General features: G+C 40.0%; 1 protein-coding gene across 2 annotated transcripts in view; it reads right to left on the bottom strand.

Moving 5' to 3' along the window:
* Positions 1–4,344: 4,344 nt before the first annotated feature.
* IL20RA (interleukin 20 receptor subunit alpha) overlaps positions 4,345–26,230 on the bottom strand; it is a 34,321-nt gene continuing 12,435 nt past the window's right edge. The window contains exons 2-7 of one of the 2 annotated variants that reach the window (XM_045524601.2): positions 17,998–18,133; positions 12,456–12,637; positions 11,048–11,223; positions 10,324–10,468; positions 7,645–7,784; positions 4,345–5,529 (exon numbers count right to left, since the gene is read on the bottom strand). In XM_045524601.2, the coding sequence (XP_045380557.2) occupies positions 4,738–5,529; positions 7,645–7,784; positions 10,324–10,468; positions 11,048–11,223; positions 12,456–12,637; positions 17,998–18,133 (1,571 nt within the window). In that variant the 3' untranslated portion in view covers positions 4,345–4,737. The remainder of the gene's footprint in view (positions 5,530–7,644; positions 7,785–10,323; positions 10,469–11,047; positions 11,224–12,455; positions 12,638–17,997; positions 18,134–26,230) is intronic. The other variant, XM_010965633.3, reaches the window with a different exon arrangement.

Below are 26,230 nucleotides of genomic sequence, written 5' to 3'. Positions count from 1 at the left end.
ACAACGAAGCACCCCAACCCTCACGCCTCTCTGAAGGGAGCCTTGGATGAAGCAATGCTTTCATAACCTCAGTGCGCCATCTTTAGTGACAGTCAGAAATGAAAACCAGCTGGAAAATTTGTTAGAGGCTGAAACTAGTAAAGTACAAAAGAAATCTTGCAGCTGCCACAGGCAAAGGAGTCTGGAGGAAATCAGTGATAAACATAAATGTTCATCCAGGATTTATAGTGAAAGCCAAGATTGCCTTTAAGCACCTGTCACTAAAGTTCCTGAGGACTTTAAGAGGGAAGGTAATTGAAGCTAAGCACAGGAGACCCCAACACCTCCAAGGGAAGATGAATGACCACCTAATTGTCATCCAGCCGCTCTGCAGGGGTAGGGATTTCCAGGAAATAACATTTAGGAGAGGTTCAGTTATCTTTCAAGGAGTCACATCACTTTGCTCTTAATAACTCCAACTTTTGGTTACTGTTTGACTAAAAAAAAGCAAAATATTAAGTTTAGAAAAAAATTAATTCATAATCTAGCATTTCAATAGTTCTAGCTTGAGTAAGATTCGTATTTCAGAAAATTAATCTAAGTATAGTTAAGATAGATACATATGTTTGAGTAAATAAAGAGAGCAAGTTATAAAAGAAATCAGTAAGATCCCTTTTTTTGGGGAAAAATATATACACATATGTATTGAAAGTTTCTGGAAAATTCTATACCAGGGTTTAATCCACCTAGACACTCCTGACACTTTGGTCTGGGTAACTCTGTTATGAGGGGCTGCCCTGGGCATCGTAGGACATGGAACAGCATTCCTGGCCTCTCCCCACTAGATGCCAGCAGTGCCCCCTCACTGAGTTGCAACAATCAAAACTGTCTCCAGACATTGCCAGATGTCCCGTGGAGGACAAAATCACCCCCAGCTGAGAATCATTTCTCTCCCCTAAAATGTTTACAATGGGTGGGAGTATTGCAGGTAATTTTTATTTTCCCGCCTTTATTTCTAGTTAGTCTATAATAAATATGTATACATTTATCTATTATCTTTTATCTTAAAATACCCATAACCATTGCACTATTTATTAAAAAAAATTGTAGGCACATGTTTTTGAGCAGAGAGTCTTTGAGAAAACTGTAGGTTGAAGATTTATGCAAGGTATAATGTGGGGAACCACAGAGGAAATAGAGACAAATGGTTCTTCCCCAGATAATTTAACAAAAATTCATCTCAAGACTTGGGAGGTAGAGTGTGGGCCAGAGAGGATTTGATTTATGACCCAGGTGCACGGATCCATGCTGATGAAGCCATCTATTTGATGTTCTCATTAGATTTCTCATGCTGCACAGACTTGCGCTCTGGGCTGTATAAACAGTTTTCCCCTGCACTGATTTCCTTTGAGTTGAGCTCAGCCTGGGGGCACCCGATCTTTCCCATGTTGTAGGCTGAAGGGGCAAGTATCCCTCTTCACCAACTGCCTCCTCACATGCAAGATGTGGTGCCAAGTTTCACTCACTTAGGAGTGGGGTGTTTTTATTCACCCAGTTGTTTAGAATTTGTGGGATGCGAACACAGGGCCACTAACAGACATTTTCAGGAGGAAATCTTACCTAACGTGGAAGAAGTATTTAAAATCCTAGACTGATGAACAGCTAGTGAGAGGATGAAGCTACTTGTCAAAGATTCTAAAACCTCAACTTCCCAGCTCCAACGGGACCTCAAACCTAGGGATGGAATCTGACAAGGTCCCAGAGGGTGACTTCTTGGAGCTGCTGAGGCTCTGACCACAGAGGTGACAGGATCCACCTTAGCTGCCACTCACACAGGTCTACTGCATTTAAGAATGTGTTATCTTTCCCTTACAAGAAATACTTTTTTTTAAGTTAAAATTAAAAAAAAATTTATATTAAGTATAGTTGATTTACAATGTTAGTTTCAGTTATACAGCATAGCGATTCAGTTATACATATATGTATATGTATACACATGTATTTTCAGATTCTTTTTCATTATAGCTTATTACAAGAAATTAAGTATAATTTGCTGTGCTCTATAGTTGGTCCTTGTTATTTATCTATTTTATATATAGTAGTTGTGTCTGTTAATCCCAAACTCCTAATTTACCCCTCCCCACCTTTCCCCTTTGGTAACCATAGTTTGTAAGAAATACTTATTGTATGCCACCCACACAGATATACTGTATCTAAGAATGTGTTACCTTTCCCCCCAAGAAACACCTATGTATGCTCACGTTTGAATATATATGTGTGTGTGTATGTTGCAAAGTGCTGAAGTAACAGAAGTTTAAAAAAGCTCAATATTTCTGACATGCTTAGAGTGACAAGAGATTTGAAAGCTATGCAGAATTAAATTCCTTTTTACAAATCCACAGACAGGTTTCAATCTGAAGGTATAAAGTAGAAAGCAAATTACTATTGTACTTTTTAGACAAGAGAAGCAAAGTAAGGCAAGCTCTACCTTTGAATCAAAAGAGTCATATGTCTATACTATATATAAAAGAGATAAACAATGAGGTCCTACTGTACAGCACAGGGAACTATATTCAATATCTCATAATAGGCCATCAAGAGAAAGAATATGTAAAGGAATATTTTATCTATCTATCTATCTATCTATCTATCTATCTATAACTGAATCACTATGCTGTACACCAGAAATTAACACAGCAGTGTAAACCAACTATACATCAATTAAAAAAATAAAAAAATTTTAAAAGTCATATGTCTAAATGGCTTCCCTTCCTGGTGCTGAGCACATGCTACGGCAGTTAACAACGATGATAACAAGCACTTACAGAGCCCTCACCATGTGCCAGGCACTGTTCTAAGTGCCTTCTATGTTCAAATGCTTTTTCATCCCTGAAGTCACCCTAAGGGAGCGGTTATCCCTGTTTCATAGATGAGGACATTGTAGGACATACTGGGTGCTCAATCAATATTTTGTGAATGAAATCAATAAACCAATCATCCATCACTTCATTTTCTTTTTGCTCTTAAAAGCAGCTCATTCTTTCCCACTCCTGAACTTCTTTTACAGTAATAATAAATTTGTTCTTCAAAACTGGCAGAATCATTTTTACAAAGATTGAGAAGGACAGAACATTCTGGTTAATATAATTATGCTCTAAATTAAACCATTAGATCAGAAACTGTTTGGATTTGTGGACAATCTCAGAAGACCATGACTTCAGAATCCATCTCTCCTACCAAAGTTGTCTGCCTGTGCCAAGAATATAAATAAGAAAATATGGATGACATCTGCTTTCCTGAAACAGCATCAGTGAATTATGAGTTCTTGACTAAAACTAATACATACTAAGTTAAATCATATGACACGGCTGTTTCTGCAGGTCAGAAACAGTCAAATATTCACAATTTTATACGGTTTAACTTAATAGATTCTGTCATATTTTAATGCCCCGTGATTATCAAATTTAATTTTCTAACCAAATGGTGAAGGAGATAGGAATAATGACTGGAATTTCATTCTCACAGTAAATTATGTCAAGTTTTTAATACTCTCTCTCTTACATATTAATTTAACATTTCTTTTGTATGTCCTGTTTATTTACTGATTTTAAAATTATGTAGATATGAGATATTTATTCATACATACTCCAAGGAGTCTCTGAGGCATTGCTCATTCAAATAGAATATTTAATATTCTATATTTATTAATATCTATATAATTTCTATATATCTGTATTATATTAATATCTATATTAATATTCAAATATTTAACATTATAATAATAACAGTGATTCAGCTACTAAAAGCATTCTAATTTATAGATTATATAAATATCTTTTAAAAACACATCTCCAGAAATAAATGTAGCATTCTGTTATAAAATGTGGCATTTTCTGGGACAAGGGATAGCTGAGTGGCAGAGTATGCACCTAGCAGGCACAAGGTCCTGGGTTCGATCCCCAGTACCTCCATCAAAATAAATAAATACCTAATTACTTTCCCCAAAACAAAACAAAGAAAAAAAATGTGGCATTTTCTTTCAGGTTAATTCCCTGCCAAAAAGCCCCTATTAATTTACTGAGAAGACATTTTTCTGACTACAACATATAATAACAATTTATGTTTACAATCCAGAACTTCTCCTGAAATATTAATATGGCCACTTAAAGTAGCTCAAAGCATATGATGCCAAGAAGATCTGTGCCTGGTTTATTCACCCTGAACACGGATTATTATGATTGAACAGTGGTTTACAGTCTTTAAATGTAACAACTTCCCACCCACCTAGTGGTGTTTGCATGTTTTAAGTATCTCATCATTCTGACAATAAACAAAATTCTGAAAAAGCAGTACTTATACAAGGAATGGCCTTCATGAAGTATTTTTTTATAGTGCCAAGGAGATAATTGCAAAAGTGTGCTTGCTAGAAAATGACAAACAAAGAGAATATACCCGCCTGAATAAATTCTGCATCCACTTTGGCCAACATTTTTGAATACTTACTAGGTACAAAGAGTGGGTTAGTTTCTCTACTCTGGGCGCCCACCATCCATACAGGAGACCCACACGCACGACCCCATCACCCAGACGAGGCAGAACGAAACAAGTGCTATGAGAATAGAGAGAAGTAAGTGATTCTCACTGACCCAGAGAAATCTGAGTAAACTTCTACCCCAGGTACTTTATTGTGTGGTCACTCATCAGTTTGCACTCAGGTGCCTTGTAACAGTCCGGATCTGGCCGAGGGAAGTTTGGGTGTTAGTCTTCCATTTGTACATATAAACCCCATTCCTCCATAAATTGCATGAGATAGGTTTCATTTTCTTCCAGCGCCTTGTTTGGAGCCTGCTCCTCATAGAGTCTAGACAGGACGCCCTCCTCCGTGAGCCTGTCAGACTCAGGACACCCACATCCCTCTGAGTCGTGCTCAAAGCCGGATAGAGAAGGTATACACAGCCTGCCAGTCCGAGGGTCCCAATCGACCAGTGTGGTTGATGGCTCTTCCTCTGGCCCCTCCTCTGTGTCCACTTGCTCCGGTGGCATGCGGTCCAAGTCTCTGAGCTGGGGGACGTATGGATACGGCAGTGCTTGTGGGCTCAAATCTGCCATAGCTGCCTGTTGCGCAAATAACTTTCCCTGGAGGGACACCGCCTCCTGCAAATTGAGCTCTGGATCTTCAGGCCCCACAAAAATGTCACTGGTTCTTATATCACATTCATATTCAACGACCGTTTCATCTGTGGGCATTGTTCTGCCAGGTGGCTCTGGCTGGGTTAGGGAAGTCCCTTTGGTGCTTCCCTCAGAGTCGCAGACAACGTCTATCAAGTGGGACGCATACCCCAGGTGCTTCACCTCCATCTCCTCCTGATGAGGCTCCTGGTCCTCGCTGGGCTCACTCACGTCCGATACCTCATTGGTTTTTTCCATTACACTTACATTCTTTTGAGAGGTTTTAGAATCCTCCAAAATGTTGAGGGTGATAAAGTTAATCACAATTTTTTCAGCAGGTACAAAGAATCTTTTGTCAAATTCATTTCCATAAATCAAAATCTATAAAGAGAGAAGAGAATGGTTTTCACCTTTTCACTTTAGAGAGACATGAAAGATAGCTTTAAGTAGAATTTATACTGTCACCAGATAGTTTTAAGGGCTTATTCTTACCAATTCATGGAAGCGAAAGTTATGTTTGGAATATACAGGAAACCTCACTGACCTGGAGGCAAGATACTCAAGACTGGTGAAATGCATATGGAAGTGGAAAGTGGTCCACTGGGTGGTCCTGATCCAGTCCAAGGATCAGGTTGTGACTGCCCCCTCCTTTAACTGGCTGAGGGAATTCAGGGGAGTTATTTAATTTCTTGACCTTCAGGTTTTAATTCTGTAAAATCAGAATTTCAGCCATGTCAGGAGTGGTGAAGACTGGGATAGAGTTTTTGAAATTGCTTTGCTAATGACAGTGTACTATGTAATTATCAATAAGCCATGGCTCCCTGGGCTACCAGCCCCTTTTTGCATATACTCTGGACAGGAAATGTGGAAGAGCATGAAAACAAGGTGTGAAAAGGGAAATAAGCCCATGAATGGAGATGGTTTTATTTACTTCCCCCCATACTAACCATGCTGTAATAGGACCAAAAAGGGAAATTAATCTCCAGTTTATAGCAGGTCAAAATCACAACAGGAAAATGTTTAAAATTTTATTTGGTTAAAATTTTGCTGAGGATATGTGGAAGGTGCCTGTTTAGACTGTCAATGATGAGATGTGCTACAATCCTCATTATCTACCCTGTGATGTGATTTCATTTAATGTTACAAAATAGGAACCTCATCATCATTCTTATATGAAATTTTTGGTTTCAGAAAGTCACATGTGGTCAGTTCTCCTGTGCTTTTTGCTCCCAGGAAAGGTCTCCCTATACCATTAAAAAGTCAAGGCTGAAACCTATTAATAAACTGAACTAACAGGAATGCATGTATGCACCGTGTACATGTGAACATGTATTCTGATAATTTCCAAAGAAACCATTTTTATTGTTAAAATATGCTCTGCCCTTGGGAACCCTTCGGTACCTGGAATAGAAGCTTAAGGTTTCCACCTTCTTCTACGTCCTTGCTTCTTCCTGCTGTGAATGATCAAGTCCCAGCCACTTTCCTCCTAAAGGAGTTTCCCTTCGGGGTCTGTCTCCAGCCCCACATCCCACTCTCCTCTTTTAGACTCCCATCTTCTCTTTCCTGCACAACTGCCTCAGTTTCCTAGCTGCCCCCCCCCTTTTTAATTTTCTAGTCTTACTCCCCCTAAAGCTGTCTTTAACACTATCCAGTTGTATCTAAAGCACAACATTGACCGTGGGAATCCCAACTCAAAACCCTACAGAGATTTCTCTTTGCAAACACAATGAAGCCCAAAGTTCTTAATATAACACCCTAATTCTCCCGTTACCTGGCCTTACGTCCCACTCTCCAGTCCCATTTCTCATAGCTCCTCAACAGGAACCTTATGGTTTAGCAATACTACGTGGTTTCCCAAACATCCACTCACCTTTGTGCCTGCCATTTCTTCTGTCTGCCGTAGGTGCCCTAACTCTTACTCACTTTCCATAACCAAGCCTGGGCACAAAACATCTCCTGATCCCCACATAGGGTGTCACTGTCCCCCCATACCCTCAGGAGTCCCCAGTACCTGCTTTCATCTTAGCCTTTATGTATATTTTAAAACTCTAGTCCCCCGTTAGATTTGAGCCACTGGAAGGGGCATGGATCATCACTTAATTTATCTGTTACCTCAAGACCTAGTCTAATCTGTTCATTAAATATAAAGTCTTGGGGGGAGGGTATAGCTCAGGGGCAGAGTGCATGTTTAGCATGCATGAGGTCCTGGGTTCAATCCCCAGTACCTCCATTAAAATAAATTAATAAAAACCTAATTACCATTCCCCCCACAAAATAAAAAAGAATAAATAAATATAAAATATTTGTCAAAGTTAAGGAATCTTTCTCTTTGGTTATGCTAGTGAGTTAATCTAGTACAAAAGCTATTTTTAATTAATAAACTCTTGAACTTTAAACTCACTCTGCCCAAAAAAGAAATGGTATCTGTTCTAAAGCCCCCCTTTTCTATTGCCCTGGAGGTGAGTTATAATGATTCCTACCATGCTAAGCACTCACCAAATTTGCTGGGTGTTTCTTTTTGCCAACATGGGTATATCTGTACATGGAGTAGCCCATCACAGAAAAAATAAACACGGTAACAGATATGGGCAAGACATACCAGAAGATGATTTTAACCTTCAACGTTGATGTTTGATCTGTTAAAAAAAAAAAGTGGGGTAGATAGTTGTGATTTGGTATGACGGGAAAACATTACCAATGTCAAAAGGCTTTGGGTGGATCAGTTACGTTTAGAAATTCAGTTTTCTCATTTATAAATTGAGAAGCTGGAGCTAAATGTTGAGTCTCAGAATTCTTACTCACTCTGATAATAGATGGTCTTAAGGAATCATCTGGACTTGACTCAAACTTTTATGGCAAGGATACATTAACAACCCAGGTCAGTAGATATTCCAATATTTTATGTCTGGCTATGAGATTCATGCTGGCTCTTGTATTTGAATGTGTGTCTGATATTCAGCCAACTCACAGCACTTCAAACCAAACAACAAAACCTTCTTGTGAAGAGCCTGTTAAGATGCCCCACATTTCCATGCCACTCGTTCGACTCAGTCTTTTCCATACATTCACTAGAGGACAAGGATGTATGGGGTCACCTTCTGTGTGACAAACAGAACCATCCTCACACAGCTGGCCAGACCTTCTGGGTAGGTCCAGAGCTTGGGGATGTGTGTAGGGAGGTGGAGGAGCTGGTAGGTGCTGAGAATGGCTGTAACCCCCTTCCAGGTCCTGCTGTGCTATAGGTTCATGATGAGTTTCAAAGTCCACAGAGGAATGAAAAAATCTGGTGAATAGTTTTAAGAAAAGCAGCCCTGGTTCACCACTGATCAGACTGTATGGTTGATGGATAGGGCTCACTGTGACTGACATACTGTATTTGTTAAGCTCCTGTGGGATATCTGAAATTCTGATGGTTAACGTCTGTCAACAGGTTCCACATAGAAAGGTACCAAGGCCAAAATGCAGATGTTGCAGGTGGCTGAGCAGCGTCTGTCCCTACTTCAGGCTACCACTCAGTCCAACCTTCTTAATAAAATCCCTGGTTTCCGGACTGAACTCGCCTGGTTAAAAAGAGCTGTGACAGTGATGACCAATGACACTTTGTGTACACCAGCATGTGTTTGCAACAATCAACCAATAAACCGCACCTGTATTTTAGGGATTGGGGGGCTGTGGAGAGCAGAAATATTTCTCAAAGAATAGTCCCCAAAGAGGTAATTTAATAGTGATTTTTTGAAAAAGCAAGCCCTCGTAGGCTCTTGGAAAGTTATCTAGGGGGACCTAAAGGCTGGGATATCTGGAAAAGGTCGGAACCTGACGTGGTACCCTGTTATTTTGTTACCTTTCCAGGACTGGTGAACGAGTTGACTCCACCTGCTTACCGGGAAGTATGTAATTTAATCTGAACTTTGGTTGCTTTAGCTCTGCCAGTGACTTAAATGATTTCCACGGAAATTCATTCCTACTATTTGGCCACTGATCAAGCCATTAGTAAACAGAGTACTTTTTCTAAATACAAAAGTGATTTTTTTTCAGTCAGCTTGTTTTACCTTTTGCTTGCTTTGCATTTTAGGTTTATTCGACATATGGTAGAGAACCCTTTGTTTTAAAGGGAAAGGTATGATAAGGATGGAGATTCAAAATTAAAGCTCTTCATTTTTGATACGTACTCACAAAATTCCCTTTTTACTCCTTGGGACTGTTGCATGAAATGTGGGAGGTACGAGGGGAAAGGAAAACAAGAGGTCTGTCACCGCTCCTGTCCCGTAGCTAGTGACGGAACAAAGACTTTGGGAAAAAGTCCCTTTTTTTTTTTTTTTTGTTAATGCAATTTATATAACTTAAAAATTTTTATATAATTTCAAATGTACAGAAAAGTTGCAAAAGCAGTGTGGCATTTGTCCTAGGCCAGCATGTTTAGAAGAGAGAAACAGAAGAAGAATGGATGACGAGCTGTTCAGTGAAGATAAACTTGAGGATTTAGCTTCAATTTTCAGGTTTTGAGTTCCAGGTCTTCCCACCCTGAGGGAAAAACAATTAAACCAATGCCAAGCTCCTAACTCTAGTCTCCTAATAGGAAAAAGAACCTTCAACCATCCTTCTTGGCGGCTAAGTTCAGAAGGAGGAAAATAAAAGGAAAGAGAAAGAAACAGCTAGTGGAGTAATTTTGGATTTGCTGACCCCAGACCTTCGCACAGCGAGTGATATCTGAACACCAACTGCATGCCTGTAATCTGTATCCCCGGGAGGGGGAACAAAAGACCATCTTAAAGTGTTTTTATGATACTGCTTCGTTTCCAGCAATAAAATTGTCTGATGTTTTTGAAGACTACAGAGCTTCTACTGCTCAGAGTGATTATAGTTTGAAAGAATAAAAACCACGTGTGCAAAAATTCCTGTAATTCTTATTCCCCAAGGCAGAGACTTGTTGGCAGTGGACTCCAGCCCCGGTGATCAGACTTCCTCAGGTGGTGGAAACATTCCCTACTGTGAGCCAGGTTTGGTGGCAGAGTCTCAGGCTGCTCAGTGCATTTCTGGTGATGGTTCTTTCTGCCTTTGCTTCAGCCTGTTTCTGGTAGACGTGGATTTGCCAAAACCTCGTCTACAGCGCCATACTTCCTTCTAGTTTTTTAGCAGATTTGCTCCCTCCAACCAGCTGAGAATTTTGAAGCTTACCTTTCAAAGTACGGACACACTGCTTCTCAGAAGGCTGAGCAAGGCGAGGAGGCCCTGGGACGATGGATTCCACGACGACGCAGTACAGGGTGTCTGGCTCCAGCCAGCTGAGCACCAGCGTGTGATTGGCCACACACTGGGACCACTGGGATAGGGAATCGCAAACAGCAGTTAGAGCTGAAGATTTCCAGCACCACCCCAGACAAATAACTCTAGAAGGAAATAAAAGACTGGGGCACTGTGAAATCCTTCACTATCACTATGATCTTTCTTATATTAGCAACAGCTGTAAAATACCCTTTTCCTTCAGCTCCTCACGGCGTGGTCAGGAACTGGACAAATTCTGGGAACAAGTCTAAATAATAAGGATGGGTTTTTTTATTCAGCTTTGTCCTGTGTTCTTGCTAACATTCTTTTTTTTTTTTTCCTTCTTGGATACCGATTGACAGATGTTAAGCAAGTAAAAACTCTCCATCAAAGTGAGATGAACAGTTTGTCTACACTCCAACTGCAACATTAACAGAGACTTTCTGTAAAGGAAATCTGAAGGAAGTTCTTTACATTTCAACACATCAGCTTCAATTGGACCTTGCATGGCATCTCTTTTGAATATCACACCTTCCGAGATTCACATGCAGAGAATTAAAGCATCAGGGTTGCCTGTTCCAGTTTTAGCTGCAAACAGTGACACAGGTCCTATGCCCCCATTCCATTTCAGGCTTACCGTTCTATTTGATTTAGTGTTATATATGGACACATTATACTTCAGATTAGAGTATATTTGTTGCATGGAAACAGAACTGTCTTCTGGATTTTTCTTCCACTTCTCTGGAGCCGTCAGAACAATAGAAATGGATTTTTCATCAGTAGTCAGAGCAACCTCTGGTGGGCCAATTTGTGCTAAAAGGGGAGAGGACAGGGAAAGATCATGTTCAGGCGTAGAAATCATCTTGGATAAAACTGCAGTATAATCCCACTGGGGTCAAAGCTCTAAAGCCCACCCTCTTATTTGAGTTGTCTCAGAATGCTCGAAGAATGCTTTGGGCCCAAGTAAGCCAAATCATGAAACAATCATTTCACCCTGACACAATGTTAAAACAGCAAATTCAAGGGTAGTATTTTCTTAGTCACATATATTTCCTAGTCACAAGAATAAACAGTTCCTGATGATGGTAAATACAATTAAAAGTGTTTGCAACACTCCTGTGACTTGAACTGTTGGTGATAAATAACATGAATAGGATTTGCTGTGTTTGTAAAAATCAGAAATGGAGAAATGAAGCACTGCTAAAGACCTCTGGAGATGTTACCTTTGGAGAATGATCCAGAACATAGGTTAGCAAACTTACCATAAAGGCACAGACAGTAAATATTCTAGGCTTTGCAAGCCCTGTGATCTCTGTTGCAACTTTTATTTATATAAATGTAAAAACCATTCTTGGCTCTTGTCCTATAGAAAAACAGAAATGCTGGGTGCTGCATTTGGTCTGAGGGCAGTTTTCTGACTTCTGATCAGGGGAAAGGCTCCAACTCCAGAATTTAGGACGTGCTTGTAAAGTTCATCCTGGCAGCTCTGAGTGGGTCCTCTGTGGCTGAATCAGTCACAGATCAGGGGAAGGACATTTTTAAAAAGCAAATACCAGGAAGATGTTACCTTAATTCTGAGTTACATCTAGACATGATGTCATCACCCTACAAAGTTTATCACAAGAAGAGATTTAGTTTGGTGATCAGAACAATCTTTAATCAACCTGCGTACTTATGTCAATGGTTTATAAACCCACAACATTAAAATAAATCTGTCAGTTTTTCCTCCAATTACATAGTCAACTAAACAATAAAACAAAATCAAAACCTGATACATTGGCATTTGGCATTTGGCATTTAGCGTCAAGTCTGGATCTGGGAGAGATCTTAGAGACACTTGGCCAAAACTTTCCTCTAAAGATGAGGCTCTGAGATCCCACGATGTGAAGCACCTTGGGCCAGTCACTCCTCTTGATAGACAGAGTGCAGAACAGAGCCAAATAGAGCACTGGCCTTTCGGGCATGGCTGTCTATGAGGAGGAGACTTACATTAGGAGGTCCGATGAACTTGATACTAACCCGTGCTTGACAACTGTGTTACTTACTTTCTAAGAAAGGATAGAACCGTCTAGTTTCTGTCCATTTGGAGCAATTCATTCCCCAAGTGGCCTTAACTTTGGCATAATATTGATGTTCATAGTCAGAAGTTTCAGCAGAGAGATCGCAGTAGGTCCTATTGATGTTTCTGCATTCAGATTTATTCAGCCATTTCTTTTGCCCATATCTGCTGAGAAGGAAACTGTGAATTAATAATGAGGTGTTCTCTGCTTTACAATAGGGGAAAAAAAAAACAGTCATTATATAAAACTGAATGGAACGTAAGACCTGCTCTTCAGAAGAACAAAAGTGCCTGTCATTGAGATAAAAAAGAATCTACTTTTGCTGCTGGCAGTTTTTTTTTCATTAGCTGTCAGGAACATGAGTCAGACTTTCTGTAATCACCTTTCTTTTCTGTGAATTGTAAGGTGGATAGCACATTTTGAAAGTATGTAATTTATTATTATTCGTGGGCTACAGTAAATCTTTTACATATTGTGTAGTCAATTCTGCTGTGTAAGTTTTTAGTGCACCGTGCATATCAAGGTCAGTTTGATGGGTCATTTTAAGAAAAATTAGTCATTTTTTTTTTCTTGGAAGAAAAATTACCTTGACATTCTCATAAAAATTAAAAATCGACTTGTCCTCTAGGGTTCTGGGGAAAATTCACTAGGTTGGAGTATATACCAAAATCTGCATTTTCAGTAATGAGAATGATGATGATATTAACTAGGTTGTTCATAAAGATTTTTACTCTCCTGTATTAAAAATACAACAGCCATAGCAAATAAGGAGGGGGGAATATTTTTAGTACTTTTCAGGTGGGGGGACTGAGATATTGAGAGTTTAAGTGACATGGGAGGAGTCAAATGAAAGAGCTCTTGGCTGACTACAGTGGACATGTAACCTGAGCAAGAAATTAATGTTGTTTAGGTCACTGGGGGAAAAAGAAAGGGGCAAGATTGCAGGACAGGCTACTGAAAGGATTAAAGCAGGTGTGTTGGGGTTTTAGAAAGCTAACTTTGGAGGTAGTGTGGAGAACATAATGGGTCAGGAGTGGCAGACTGGAGAGCAGTTGAGAAGACACTGCAGTGGTCCAGGCTGAAGATGTAGGTAGCTTGGACAAGGATGGTGGCAGTGGAATGAATGATAGAACAAGAGGAAGAAATATTAGGAGACAGGACTTTGTGAATGAGTGCATGTAAAAGATGAGGCAAATGGAGAGGTTAAGCACAATGTCTCGTTCGGATGGACAGATGGGAGGAATTGTGGTAACAATACCAAGATAAGGAACGCAGAAGAAGCATGGGCTTAGGAAATGGGGAGTGGAAGGTGGGAGGAAGGAAAGATAATGAGTTTGGTTTTTGACATGTTGAGCTTAGGGTATGTAAAAGATATCCGAATTCTGATGCCCAGTAAGTGCTGGCGCTCAGGAGAAAGGCGTGAGTGGGAGGAAGTGATTTTGAAATCAATGGCATAAAGCTGCTCATTGAAGGCACAGGTGTGAATGAAACTGTCCATGGAGACAAAGCAAAACCTAGGGTAAAACTTCAGGAGCATAAGATTTAAAAGGAGGATACAAAGTACATCTAGAAATAGCAGCTAAAGAGTGAGAAGGAAAAACAAACATCACAAAAGTCAAGGGAAGACCTCTTGTTGAGAAGGAGGAAATGTCAACTTTATCAAGTGTTGCCAAAGCTCAAGGATATCTTCCCTTCTCAGAATATGGCAACAGATTCCTGAAAGTAGATGTCTCCTGTTTCAGAAGTATCTTGGCTACCAGGAGACATTAGAAACACAGTTAGATCTTGTTGGCCAACTTCTCCATCCAAGTGGTCACCAGTGCCTAGGGGCTTTCAAACATTTTTTTGACTGTGAGCCACAGAAAGAAAAACATTTCACACTGTGACCCAACTCACAAAACATCCATATAGCGAACATAATAAAACAAAGATTTTCTAAGATAATACCTAAATTTTACTACATGCCAGGCACTCGGTTTCCATTTCAGTCCACTCCACATCATTCCAGTCCTTTCCATTTAGAATACTGCTAGTTATGTCCCTCAAAATTGACTTCATGGCTTACCAACAGGTCTTGTCTTGTGGTTTGAAAAATATGGTCATCACGTTTTTGACCTTTTCTCCTCAAACTTCCTTACTTTGCCAAGGACAGGGCAGCTTCCCATGACACGTGATGAAAGAGAAATGCTCTTTACTGAATTCTGAGCAAAATGCTTTGTAAGTCTGACAAGCAGATAGATATGAGTCATTCAATAAATATTTCAGCAATGATGTACATGCATGTCAAAGAGTCACGTGGTCTCTGCTTGTTTTCTGATAATGGCAGGAAACATTTATCAAGTGTCTACTATGTGCTGGGACTCGTGCTTAGGATTTGCACACTTCATCTTGTTTAGTTATCATAACAACTGTAGTAAGTATGGGGCCATTATTTTCATCCCATTTTACAGATGAGGAGACTGAAGCTCAGCAAGATTCAGGGAGTTGCTCAAGTTCGTCTGGCTAGTAACAGGCATATCTGGGATGTGAACCACTTTTTCCTGATGCCAAAGCATGTGCTTTTAGTGCTACACTATATTTGCTGTGTTAAACTTTTCTGGCAAAAGAGTTTAATTTAACTCTTTATAATTTAAACTTCTGTTAAAATTTCATCTTTTACTTGGAAACAAACTTCATTCAAAAGTTTAAAAATGCAGTATGTAACCTGCCCAAGTTTACCCGGCTAGGTTCACAGACTGGCCATGACCCCAGGGCTGTTTGACTTGGAGCTGAAGGGGGAGCACTCTGCCAGGGACACACGCTGCCCTGGGTTCCTGTCCACTGTCCACATGCAAGAACTCCAATGTGGCAAGTTCCTTTTTAAATATTCTTTTAAAAAAGTTGTGCAGTCTAAATTATCTGCTCTCACAAAGTATTTATGACTCTTTTTTTTTTTTTTTAAATCCTTTTCTGAATCACATAGACACATAAAGGACAGAGCAAGCTCCTTGCTCCACCTAATGGAAGAGGAGGCAAGGGCACATTCATGAGCTATTTCAGCAGAGTGATGTCTGTTCCCTAAAATACCGGCTCCTGAGAAACTCCTTGGGGTGAGAAGGAAGTTCAAGGTCAGTGAGGTTATTGTGAATTGCAGTCAGTCTTTCAGTGCCTTTAGCACTTAGGACTTTTTTTTCAAACACAAAATGACTTTATTCTATTTTTGTAAATATAGTGTTTTTTTTTTTTTAAACTCCAGCAATCAGAAACATGTAACCCAGAGAGAAATAAATTCCCTGAAGCCCCTATTCTGAAGTATTTGGTACACATAATTCTGTACATCTCATTGTGCTTATATATACCCAGAAGAATGATTTGATAGCTGGATCCATAGACAAAAACTAGATTATACCATACTTATGATTTTAATAAAAGTAGTCAATTTAACTTGATTTGAACTTGAATGGAAAAAAGAAGTTGAACTGAAATGAAAGGACTTGCTGTTGCTCAAATGTTTCACCACCACAAGAAAAATTAGTTCCTAAAAGACCTTTTAAACTAAGAAAACGGTTTCTAAAAGCTGTTGAGAGTTTAGTTATTAAAATGATGAAATATTGTCATTTTGGATCACATAAAATGGCTTTGTGCCATGAAAGTCAGTTTTCCCCCACCTTCTGGTTTGTTATATTCATTGTTTAAAACAAGTTCAAACATTTACAAGAAAGTTCCGTAACCACATTTCCTATCACTATTTAGTCTTTTCTACACTGAGACGGTTTCAACTAAGGCATGCTACCCGCCATTTTGCCATAATCTTGTCATTACTGAGTTTAAGTTCATTTTTATTTCTCCGCTGGATATCATCTTTAGTTAGGGTTCCTCCCCACCCAAGAAAGTCTCAAGGGAGTGATATCCCAAGGTCCACCTGCTTTCAAGTACATCTGGTGAACTGATAAGAGTCTTAGGGCACACTTATTCTTCCCTCAAATGTATCACTGTCACCTGTTGAGTGTTGCCAGACAGATATCACTGCTTTTCCTATGATGGTCATAAATCATTTCATCTTTGTGAAGTTCAGTAACTTCACCAGGATACATCTTCATATTATTTCTATTAAAATTTCCTAGACGGAGCATGCATTTACTCTGTGCAATTCCAGATAGTCATTATTACCTTTTCAATTATTACTATCAGTTAGCTATAATAGGTTTTCCATCTCTATATAACATTTTTATTTTCTGTCTTCCTGAGTTCTGCCAAATCGCTTCTTTAAAAAAAAAAAAAAAGTTATTCCTCTTGTCTTTGAGTCTCTTCTTTGACTGTTATGTCTTCTTTGAACTTTACCATTAGAGACCAGGGACAATTACTTGTCTGAATTTTTCCTTCTATTTCCATAAGAAAGGTTTCAGGAACTTTCAAATTGTGGTTTTTCTTCTTTTTGTTTGTTTGCTTGTCTTTCTCCCTTTCAGTAGTTATGGATAGGCGTGCTGGATTCTTTGGGGCAATTACTCTTTGAATGGAGCTAGTTCTTTATTGAATATTAGGCGAATGGGTAGAGGACTGAGGATCTGTCAGACACCTCCTCACCAAATCATATTATTCCATTGCCAGGGAGCCTGCCCACCCTCAGGTGCTGGACTGCTGATGGCTGATGTGGCTCACGACATGTCTGTAGGGCCATGGCCTTCCTGGGCTGCCCCCAGCCTTTGTCGCCCGTCTCCCTCTGGGCCTCTCCCTGGGCTGTGACTGGGCTTCTCCAATGAGTATGTCACCTGGGCCCGATTTCTCTTTCAGCTCCTCCTCTTTGATGTCCTGTGGCACCAAACTAAGGCTTCATGGGGACATTTCCTCAATTTCTGGGGGCAGCAATCCTTAGATGCCACTTCCTTGGAGTGTTAGTTAAGCCTAGTACACTGACATTTATTCTTGTAAAATTATGTTCTACTGTTGGAGTTTGAGAAGGTATAGGTTGACTTTAAGTTTTGTTGCTTGCTTTCCTTAAGATCCTGCAGTATTTGGCTTGTATGCGTCATAGTTTATTCCTTGGAATTGTGGTCATTTCCTTTGTTTCTTGGAAAATAGACATTGTTTATCTGTTTGGTGTTCTTTCTTGCTTGCAACGACGAGTTTTGAGGGAGAGGTGGAAAGTGAACATGTCCAATCACTACTATCTTTAATAAGAACAGCGAGTGCACAGAATTCCAGCCTCAATCTCATTTAAAAACATCCTAGAGTTCCAATAAGTTTAAGTGTTTCAGAGGTGATGGATTTTCTTGTTTGCTCAGCTAAAAAGAATAACCTTTTGACCAACTTCTTTTCCCCATGCAAATAACTTCCTCTTGCCTGAACACTCAATGCTCTGCCTCCACCAAGAAACTGTTGTCTAATTTAACCAAACAAAACATCACAAGATAATCTAACATGAAATATCTGAAACCTTTCTTTTTCTTCAGACACTCATTTAATACAATTGATGGTTTATCTTGGCACAATTAATAGGGGTCTGAGTCTTGTGTTTATAAATTAGCCAAAAGGAAAAGCACCAACTTACATGAAATACTGCACAGTATAAGTAACTTCCACTCCTTGTAGGCCTTCTGGTGGATTCCACTGTAGGGTATTCTTCATGTTTATGGATAAGAAGGTGATATTTGTAGGTTTAGGCAGGCCACCAGAGACACAGGGAACTGGAAAGGATTAGAAAGGAGTTGAGGTGTTAGTGGAGAAAAAGGAAAATGTAACCTGTGGCGGCTGGTCTGCAGGTATGGCCACCGTGAGCCCTGCCTTCCAGTGCTCACGCTTCATGTGTTCCTTCCAAATGGAGCATGAGCTGACCTCATGGCTCTCTTTAACCCACAGAAGTGCCTCTGGGACTGACCCTTGAAAAGGCCTGGGAGCTTCCACATTTGCCCTTTGGAAAGCCCTGAGTGGCCATGTAGAAAGTCGGGCTACTCTGCTAGAGAAACCATGCTGAGAGGCCATGTGAAGAAGGAGAGGGTCAGTCTTCCCCATGTCCCAGCTGAGCCCAGCCTTCCAACCAAAGGGCCAAAATGAAGCCACTGTGACCGTTCCAGCCCCATTTGCCACACACTGAAGTTGCATGAGAGACTCTGAATGAAACCAGCCAAGAGGGAGAAAGCAAGACAGAAGCCACAGTATCTTTTATAACCTAACCTTGGAAAAGCTGTACCATCACTTCTATCTTATTCTTTCGGTCTCTCAGAGCAACTCAGATCCAGTGTGGGAGGGGAATATACAGGCTGTGAGAAGGAGGGGACTGCTGAAGGGCACCTTGGAGGCTGGCTACCAAAATTGTGGTCATACATAAGATTTACCCATAATGTAAACTTGCAGAGGCGGTATATACACATTTCACAACATTTCTCATGAAATATATTTTCTTTTCAAAAAATGGAATGGCATAATGAGAAAATTTCTTAATGTTTTAGTATTATTATCACATTATTAATTCCTCTTATTTAACCTATTACTACCAGAGTTCAGAATTACTTTGATAATTGATGTGGCATTTCTAGGGGATCATTTAAACCATGATAAAACATTCATCAAAATTACTGTTGAATCAATGAACATTAATGATTGACAGCACATACCAGAGTAAATATTTCAGAAAAGTGAAATTGCTTTGTTTCCTCATAACAGTGCTCCCCCAATTGAATTAAATTAAAATGGGCAATCTATTTATTTTATTTCATATTATTTCTTTAAAAAATTTTGGGTATGTTTCAGGCATTTTGAGAGCTCTGTTAATTGTTTACTTCTATTAAAAGACACACAGGAACCAATGTTGTAGAATATAAAGATTTGTATAGATGGACATTGAGAAAATATGCCTGGATCATAATATCTAAAATAACCACTGTTTTTTTTTTTTAAAAAAATCTCTGAGCTCAAGTGCCACAAATCAGAATATTTTAGCTCCTCCTCAGTTAGTTCTGTGGAGCCATGTTTTGGTAATGTTTTACATCCATGATATTATAACTCACTGTCTATTCTAATTTTAGTTCTTACAAGATACTAAGCACTGAAAATGTAGAACCACAGCATTTTTGATCTGGAAAGATCTCTGGAATTGTTTATGTTGAAATTGTTCCCCACTTTCGAAGGACTAGGAAATATGACATGGTGCTACTTTCCCGAGTTCTTTGTTTTGCCTTAAAAATATGATTAAAAGTTAGAACCTAGTGAGAGAACAGAACAGTATTAAATCATTAATAATTATTCATGGTACATAAGCTCCAGAAAAAGCCAATCAATGCCAGTTGATAGGCAGTAGTTCCAAAGAGTTAGAAGAATAGAAATCACAGGCAGGCATTGGGCAGGCTGTGTCCTTTTGAGATGCTTTCCATTCTTTTTTTTTTTTTTTAACAACATTTTTTATTGATTTATAATCACTTTACAATGTTGTGTCAAATTCCACTGCAGAGCACAATTTTTCAGTTAAACATGAACATATATATATATATTCATTGTCACATTTTTTTTTGCTGTGAGCTACCATAAGATCTTGTATATATTTCCCTGTGCTATACAGTATAATCTTGTTTATCTATTGAGAAGATTTCCACTCTTAACCCACACCTACTCACACAGTGACCAACTGAGAAGGTTTCTCTCTGAGTATTTAACGTTTCTCTCTAAAGTAAAACTGAGATAATTAGGGAAAATAATCAAGGTTAAAAGTAAGAGTCATTACAAATATAGCACGTGCACACACATATAAGTGCAAACTCAACAACTGACAGAAATACACCTTAAAATAGATGTTGCTGTTTTGTACATTATTTCTGGGGAAAGAATATCCTGACTTTTAGTCTTGCAGATTCTTCATTTGGATTGACATTATCTTTCTGATTGCCTAGGATATCCCCTTGTCAATAAATCAAAGTATTATCCCAGGGGCAGACCTACCATGAAAAAAAGGCATCACATCATGGTATCAGCCTATCTCTAAGTCTCCCCGGGACACAAAATATTCCTTGTTATGACGTGATCTGCTAGTCTCCGAATCACTTTAAAAAAAAAAATCAGAGCAAATTAAGCCATGTAGTCCTCTTTCTTGACATCTTGTCCCTCTGCTTGTAGAAAATTTATTTCCAGAAATGGATATTTAACAATTATTGGGAGTTGATAGTAATTCATTTATCTGTGTAAGTTATAATTTTTGTTAATTATGGAACTTTAATAATTTGGGATTTTTTTTTTACATTTTTTATTGAGTTATAGTCATTTTACACTGCTGTGTCAATAATTTGTTTTTGCTCAATAGAAAAAGACGGTTCTTACTATGGTAAGGTTTGACCTTTCTGCAAAGAAGAGTTATAAGGACAGCTTGCTCCCTTGGATTAGTTGCAGTTTCAGTAGGACAGGAGAGATCTTTAAGTGTAATTAAAAATAATGTTGAGAGTGAGATCCACTCGTGATGGGCTAAGAAACTCTACTTTAATAGTAGATGTAGTATATGAATAAAACTCAATTTACATAAGACTTAACATAAAAATGTTGTGAAAACCTTTGTACATTATAGTATTTAGCTGATGTGAGGCAGGTAGGCTAACATACAGTAAAAATTGTAGCCAACATTTTATTAAATCATTACCATGCAATCCTCACCATGCAATCCTCATAACCACCCCATGGAAAACATGTTTATTATCATCTCCATTATACAGATGAGAAAACTGAGGGACAGAAGAGTTAAGTAAGTTGCACAAGTTCACACAGCTAGTAAGTGGAGGAACTGGGTTCAGAACCCATACTCTCAACCTCCTCACTCACCTGCTATCCTTGTAAAGTAAATTTCTTAGTAGAATTTAAACAAAGACAAGGCAAGACTAATGAGGAAAAAAACAAGTATTATTCTAAGATATTAATGTATAAAATAATTTAAGTATTTTTAAAAATATTAAATATTTATCTGATAAGTAAAATCTTTTGGCTCCCACCGTATCTCGTGACAGGAAGCCCTTTCCTTTTCTTTCCAGAATATTTTCTTTTATTTCTGCCCATATTTGATCCTAGAGAAGGCAAGTAGGAACCCTCTTCTTGCTTTAACACATTTCCCAAACATTGTATGAGGATTAGAAAGATAAGGATTCCAGAAAGGTGTGTTCAAGTCTATTCTGGTGTCTTCCTAGTTGCAGAGTACAGGCTCTCTAACAATTTGAAACCACAGAAAGATGTAGAGACACATGTTTTACCTTGGCTTTGGGCTTCAGCTCTTTGTCTTCTGTACGGAATAACACTACAGGCAACCCCACCTTCACTGATCAGAAATACCAGTTCAAGAGTCATCCTATTTATTCATTCAACCATATTTATTAGATGCTGTTAAATTTCACCAAAAGGATATACTGAAGTCCTAATGCCCATTACCTCAGAATGGACCTTATCTGGTTATATGGTTGTTGTAGATACAGTTGTTAAGATGAAGCCATCCTGGAGTAGAGTGGGCCCCTTCTCCAGTATCACTGGTGTCCTTACAGTAAGATAGGCATCTGAAGGCACAGTAGGACTGTGCTCTGACAGGGAGAACTCTATGTGAAGATGGAAGACTGGAGTGATGCATCTGTAAACCGAGGTGCTTGGGACCACCAGAAGCTGGAAGAAGCAAAAAAGGAGCCTCCTCCAGAGGCTTCAGAGGGAGGAGCACAGCACTGCCAACACCTCGGTTTCCTGCTTCCAGCTCCCAGAACTGTAAGAGCACAGATTTCTGTTGTTTTAAGCCATTCAGTTTGTGGTACTTTGTTACGGAGGATCCAGGAAATGAATACAGGTGCTACTGTGTGGATATCTAATGGTGAGTAAACAGGTATGTTCCTGCCCTTATGAAGCCCCCAGACCAGCGGGAGGAGAGACACCATTCACAAGTGAAAAAAAAAAAAAAAAAGTACTTGCACATTTGGTGATCCAGCTATGGGAAGGCAGAAGGTGGGAGGAGTGGGTCGCAGAACCTACTGAGACAGGGGCTTAGGAGTCAGCTATGAGGTGGAAGGGCAGGTTCTGGGCAGAGACTCCTGAGATGGGAAGGAGCCCATCCTAAAAGACCCTTGGAACTGTGTGTTGCTGGAAAAAGTGAGGAAGAGGAGAGTGGCCAAGAAGTAACTGAAGAAGTTCAAAGGGCCTGATCCTCCAGTCTTTGTAAATCCTGGGAAGGAAGCTGGATCAGAATTGAAATTCAGCAAGAAAGTATTGAAGCCTTTTAAGCAGTGGAAGCCACGAGCCTACCTGTATTTCAAATGGATTACTTCACTACTGAGGGGAGGAAAGATTGATGGGGGCAAGAGACCAGGAAGATAATTATAGCAGCCCCAGTGAGGAGGGCTGTGCTCTGGGGATATGGGGCTGTGGTTAAGGAGGTGGGGGCGGTGGGGGCAGCTCCCAGGGCTATTCTCCAAGCGGAAACAACAGGACCTCCCAATGAAGCAGAGGTATGAGTCACATCAGCAAGAGAGCTGCTGTGTTGTGAAAATGAAATCAACAGATGAGGACTTATCAAGGCATACCTGCCCTTTTCTCTGTTCTGATGATGAAAAGAATGGTAAGAAATAGAGTTAGCACTTTGTTTTTAAGGAGGAGAAATAGCACATTTAAAAAAGAACAATCGATAGCTAGTATTTCTTTGTGTTTTTTTCATCTTTGCGAAGTTTTAGGCCCTGTTTGTTTCAAGTTTGGAAAACATAGAGACACTCCTGAATAAACCTTCCAACTGAGATAAGTGATTTTCCTAACCTGCCAGCACTGATAAGATAATTTCATCAAGAGCAAAGTCAAAATATGTCACACCTGTGTTGATATCAGGAGTCATGTGCCAGTTTGTAGGTAACAAAAGCATTTCTGTTCACCTAGATTTATGGCCTGGAAGAATAGCTCTGATTCTCTGACAGTCCATTGATTTCATACCCCAACTCATAAAGCTGCTGGACTGGCACACATAGTTTTATTTCTGGGAGTGTGGTACCATCACAACTTCGGTTTGGTAGACAAGGTTCTCCATGGTCTGGTCTGGCCTCTCCTTTTGTAATTCTGCCAAACGCACCATGTTCATCAGTCACACCAAATTATCTACACTACCTTAACTCACTCTGCTGTTTTATGCCTTTACAATTTTGGTACCCTTCTATCATACTTTTTGGAACATAAAGATGCCTTGTTTTTCCATGTGTGCATCCATTTAATGCATACTGGCTTGTACTATTTTAATGACATGATTATGCTGTGATGTTGTGTAGGGTAGGCACGGCAGCCACTAAAGGGGGTGGACAGTCCTGACGACAGTCACTGGGGAGGAGGCTAGTCTTTCAAGAGAATATGAAACTCAGAAGGCCCAAGAGAGGGGTAGGAACTCCAGCTCCTTTGAGCAGCCCTGACTGGGTTGTGGACTCTGCCACAGAGAAAGACTTGAGAGGACCCCTTCAATTATGGGTATTTAAGATGGCTTCTGCCCCAGCAAGGCTGTGAGAGGTCAGCAAGGAGGTTTCCACCTAATGAAGTTCCAAGTAATGATGGGTTAGTTATGTCTTGTGAGTCATGTCGTTTAGACTTGTGTTCCCTCAGTGTTTATTTCCTCTCCGTTGATCTTGGCCTTTGGGAAAGTCTTTTACCCCGGCTTCGTCTGTGTTATAGCACCATAAAGGGAAAGTCCTGTGTCTCCTCCTGGGTCCTTCTAGTAGGAAGACAATAGATAATTGGCATTAGAAATGGATAAACTATGACAACCTCATTAGTGGAGTTTTATAAAACTGCTGCTACGTTGGTTCCAAGAGTTACCATATAGTTACCTTTCTCTAAGTGTAAAGAAATAGTATGTGACATTTTCCCAATGGCCTCAAAGCTAGTACTAGGGCTATTGTCTACGTATGTTGCAGTTTTGATTATATGTCTGACAGTAAAAGGTATTTCCATTTTGTTACGCTGTGGGGAAAGTCTATGCATAAATTGGTGCCTGATGAACACTAGTAAAAAGGGATGAGCTTTTCAGACTGAACTCACAAAGGGCCAGGGTCATCAGTCTCATGGTTACCCAGACTCTGTCTTCTGGGGCTGAGGCATTCTGACCTTCCCCTTATGGACAGTGTGTTCATTCGCTCCCGAGGAAGACTGTGAGGGGCTGAATAGTCAAATGCGTTCACCTCAGGGGACTCCCCCTTGGAGCCACTCAAGTCTAGCTCGTGACTGACTAAGGGAAGCTCAGCACTGAGGAATCCCTGCCCAGTTTTGCCCAGAGAATGTCTCCAGCCCTCCAGCCCCATCTGTCTTTCTGAAGCCAAGCAGTGAAGGAATGACCAGGCTCTGAGCTGTTTGACGTTGGGCACCATGTCTTACAAGACTCTTTGTAGCCCCACTGCCTGGCAAATAAATACTCTTGAACTGAACTAACCAGGGATCTTTGGGGCTCACATAAATCGTGGAGACAGGGTAGGACCCAGATTCACACGAGCATCTGAATGAATGTGGTACTGCCTGAAGCACTAAATTTTGAGAGTTTGAAATGACCTTGGTAAACTTACATTACACACAGAGGGTCAGTACAGTCAGAAGACAGTCAACAGATGCTTTTTAATGAAGGAAGCCCACGGCAAGTGGTCTCTACACACTGCCAAGGGTCTTTTTGTTGCCGGAGCATAGGTTCTTGTCTTGTGCAGGAAAGAATTCAAGAGTGAGCCACAGTAAAGTGAAAGGAGATTTCCTCAGTGATACACACTCCATAGACAGGTGGGAGAGCAGCCAGGGGAGACGGGGTCCCCTGAGAAGGTGAGACGGTCTCCGGGGTGCGAGGGCGTTTCGTTTTTATGTGCTGGGTAATTTCATATGCTGATGAGTGGGAGGATTAGTCCAACTATTTTGGGGAAGGGGAGAGGGTTTCTAGGAACTGGGCTCCCACTCAGTTTTTGGCCTTTCATGGTCAGCCTGGGAACTGTCATGGCGCCTGTGGGTGTGTCATTTAGCAGCAAGGTATTACAATGAGCGTATAATGAGGCTCAAGGTCTACTGGAATCTTCCATGATCTTGGACCTGGTTGGTTCAAATCAGTTAAACTATCCTCAGTTGCTGTGTCATTCTTTTAATGGTTAGGCCCTGCCCGCTTCCCTCTTCCCTCATTTGGAAATAGGAGAATATCTTACTATGCTTGTAAGACCGAAAAACAAACAAACAAACAAAAAAACCTCCTGAATGAGTTTTCTGCTATGGGAAATGGGGTTAATAGCTGTTGATGTACAAAAAGCACCAGAGGGTGTTTAACCAATATCAGGACCAAAAGTTGTAAATAACTCATCCATCCTAACCTCCACCAAAGGAGAGCCAGACAGTGTTGCTGCCTTCACACAGAGAATCTGAAGTATTGTTCTAACTTCATCATGCTGAAAGGAAAGGCATATTTTCTTTTGTCTCAAGTTATAAACTTATTTCTTTAAGTCCTCTTTCCCCCTCTCCACTCCCCGCCTCCACTGATTATATATCAAGTGCCCTTAAAAAGTGAATCATCTAAACAGCACTTGAAGTGTGACCAGGAACTATTTACCTGAGAAAAGATACTTGTCTTCTATAAAGGGGGAGCATATGGTGTTAGCATTAGTTCCTTTGAACTCGATTATCTTCCTCTACCAATCCCACTATTCTTTCTTTATTATTTCTTTGCCCGCTTGCTGTTGCACATGTGCTCGGCCTCTGTTTTCTCTGTAATAATACTGTACATTATACAGGGCACTGCCACCTGCCCTATCTCACTGGCTTCTAATAATTGCTTATATGACAGGGGACGA

Source organism: Camelus bactrianus, chromosome 8, assembly GCF_048773025.1.
Source record: "Camelus bactrianus isolate YW-2024 breed Bactrian camel chromosome 8, ASM4877302v1, whole genome shotgun sequence".
NCBI lineage: Eukaryota > Metazoa > Chordata > Mammalia > Artiodactyla > Camelidae > Camelus > Camelus bactrianus.
The sequence above is the reverse complement of the archived record's forward strand: the minus strand, read 5'-3'. Positions and strand labels throughout refer to the sequence as shown.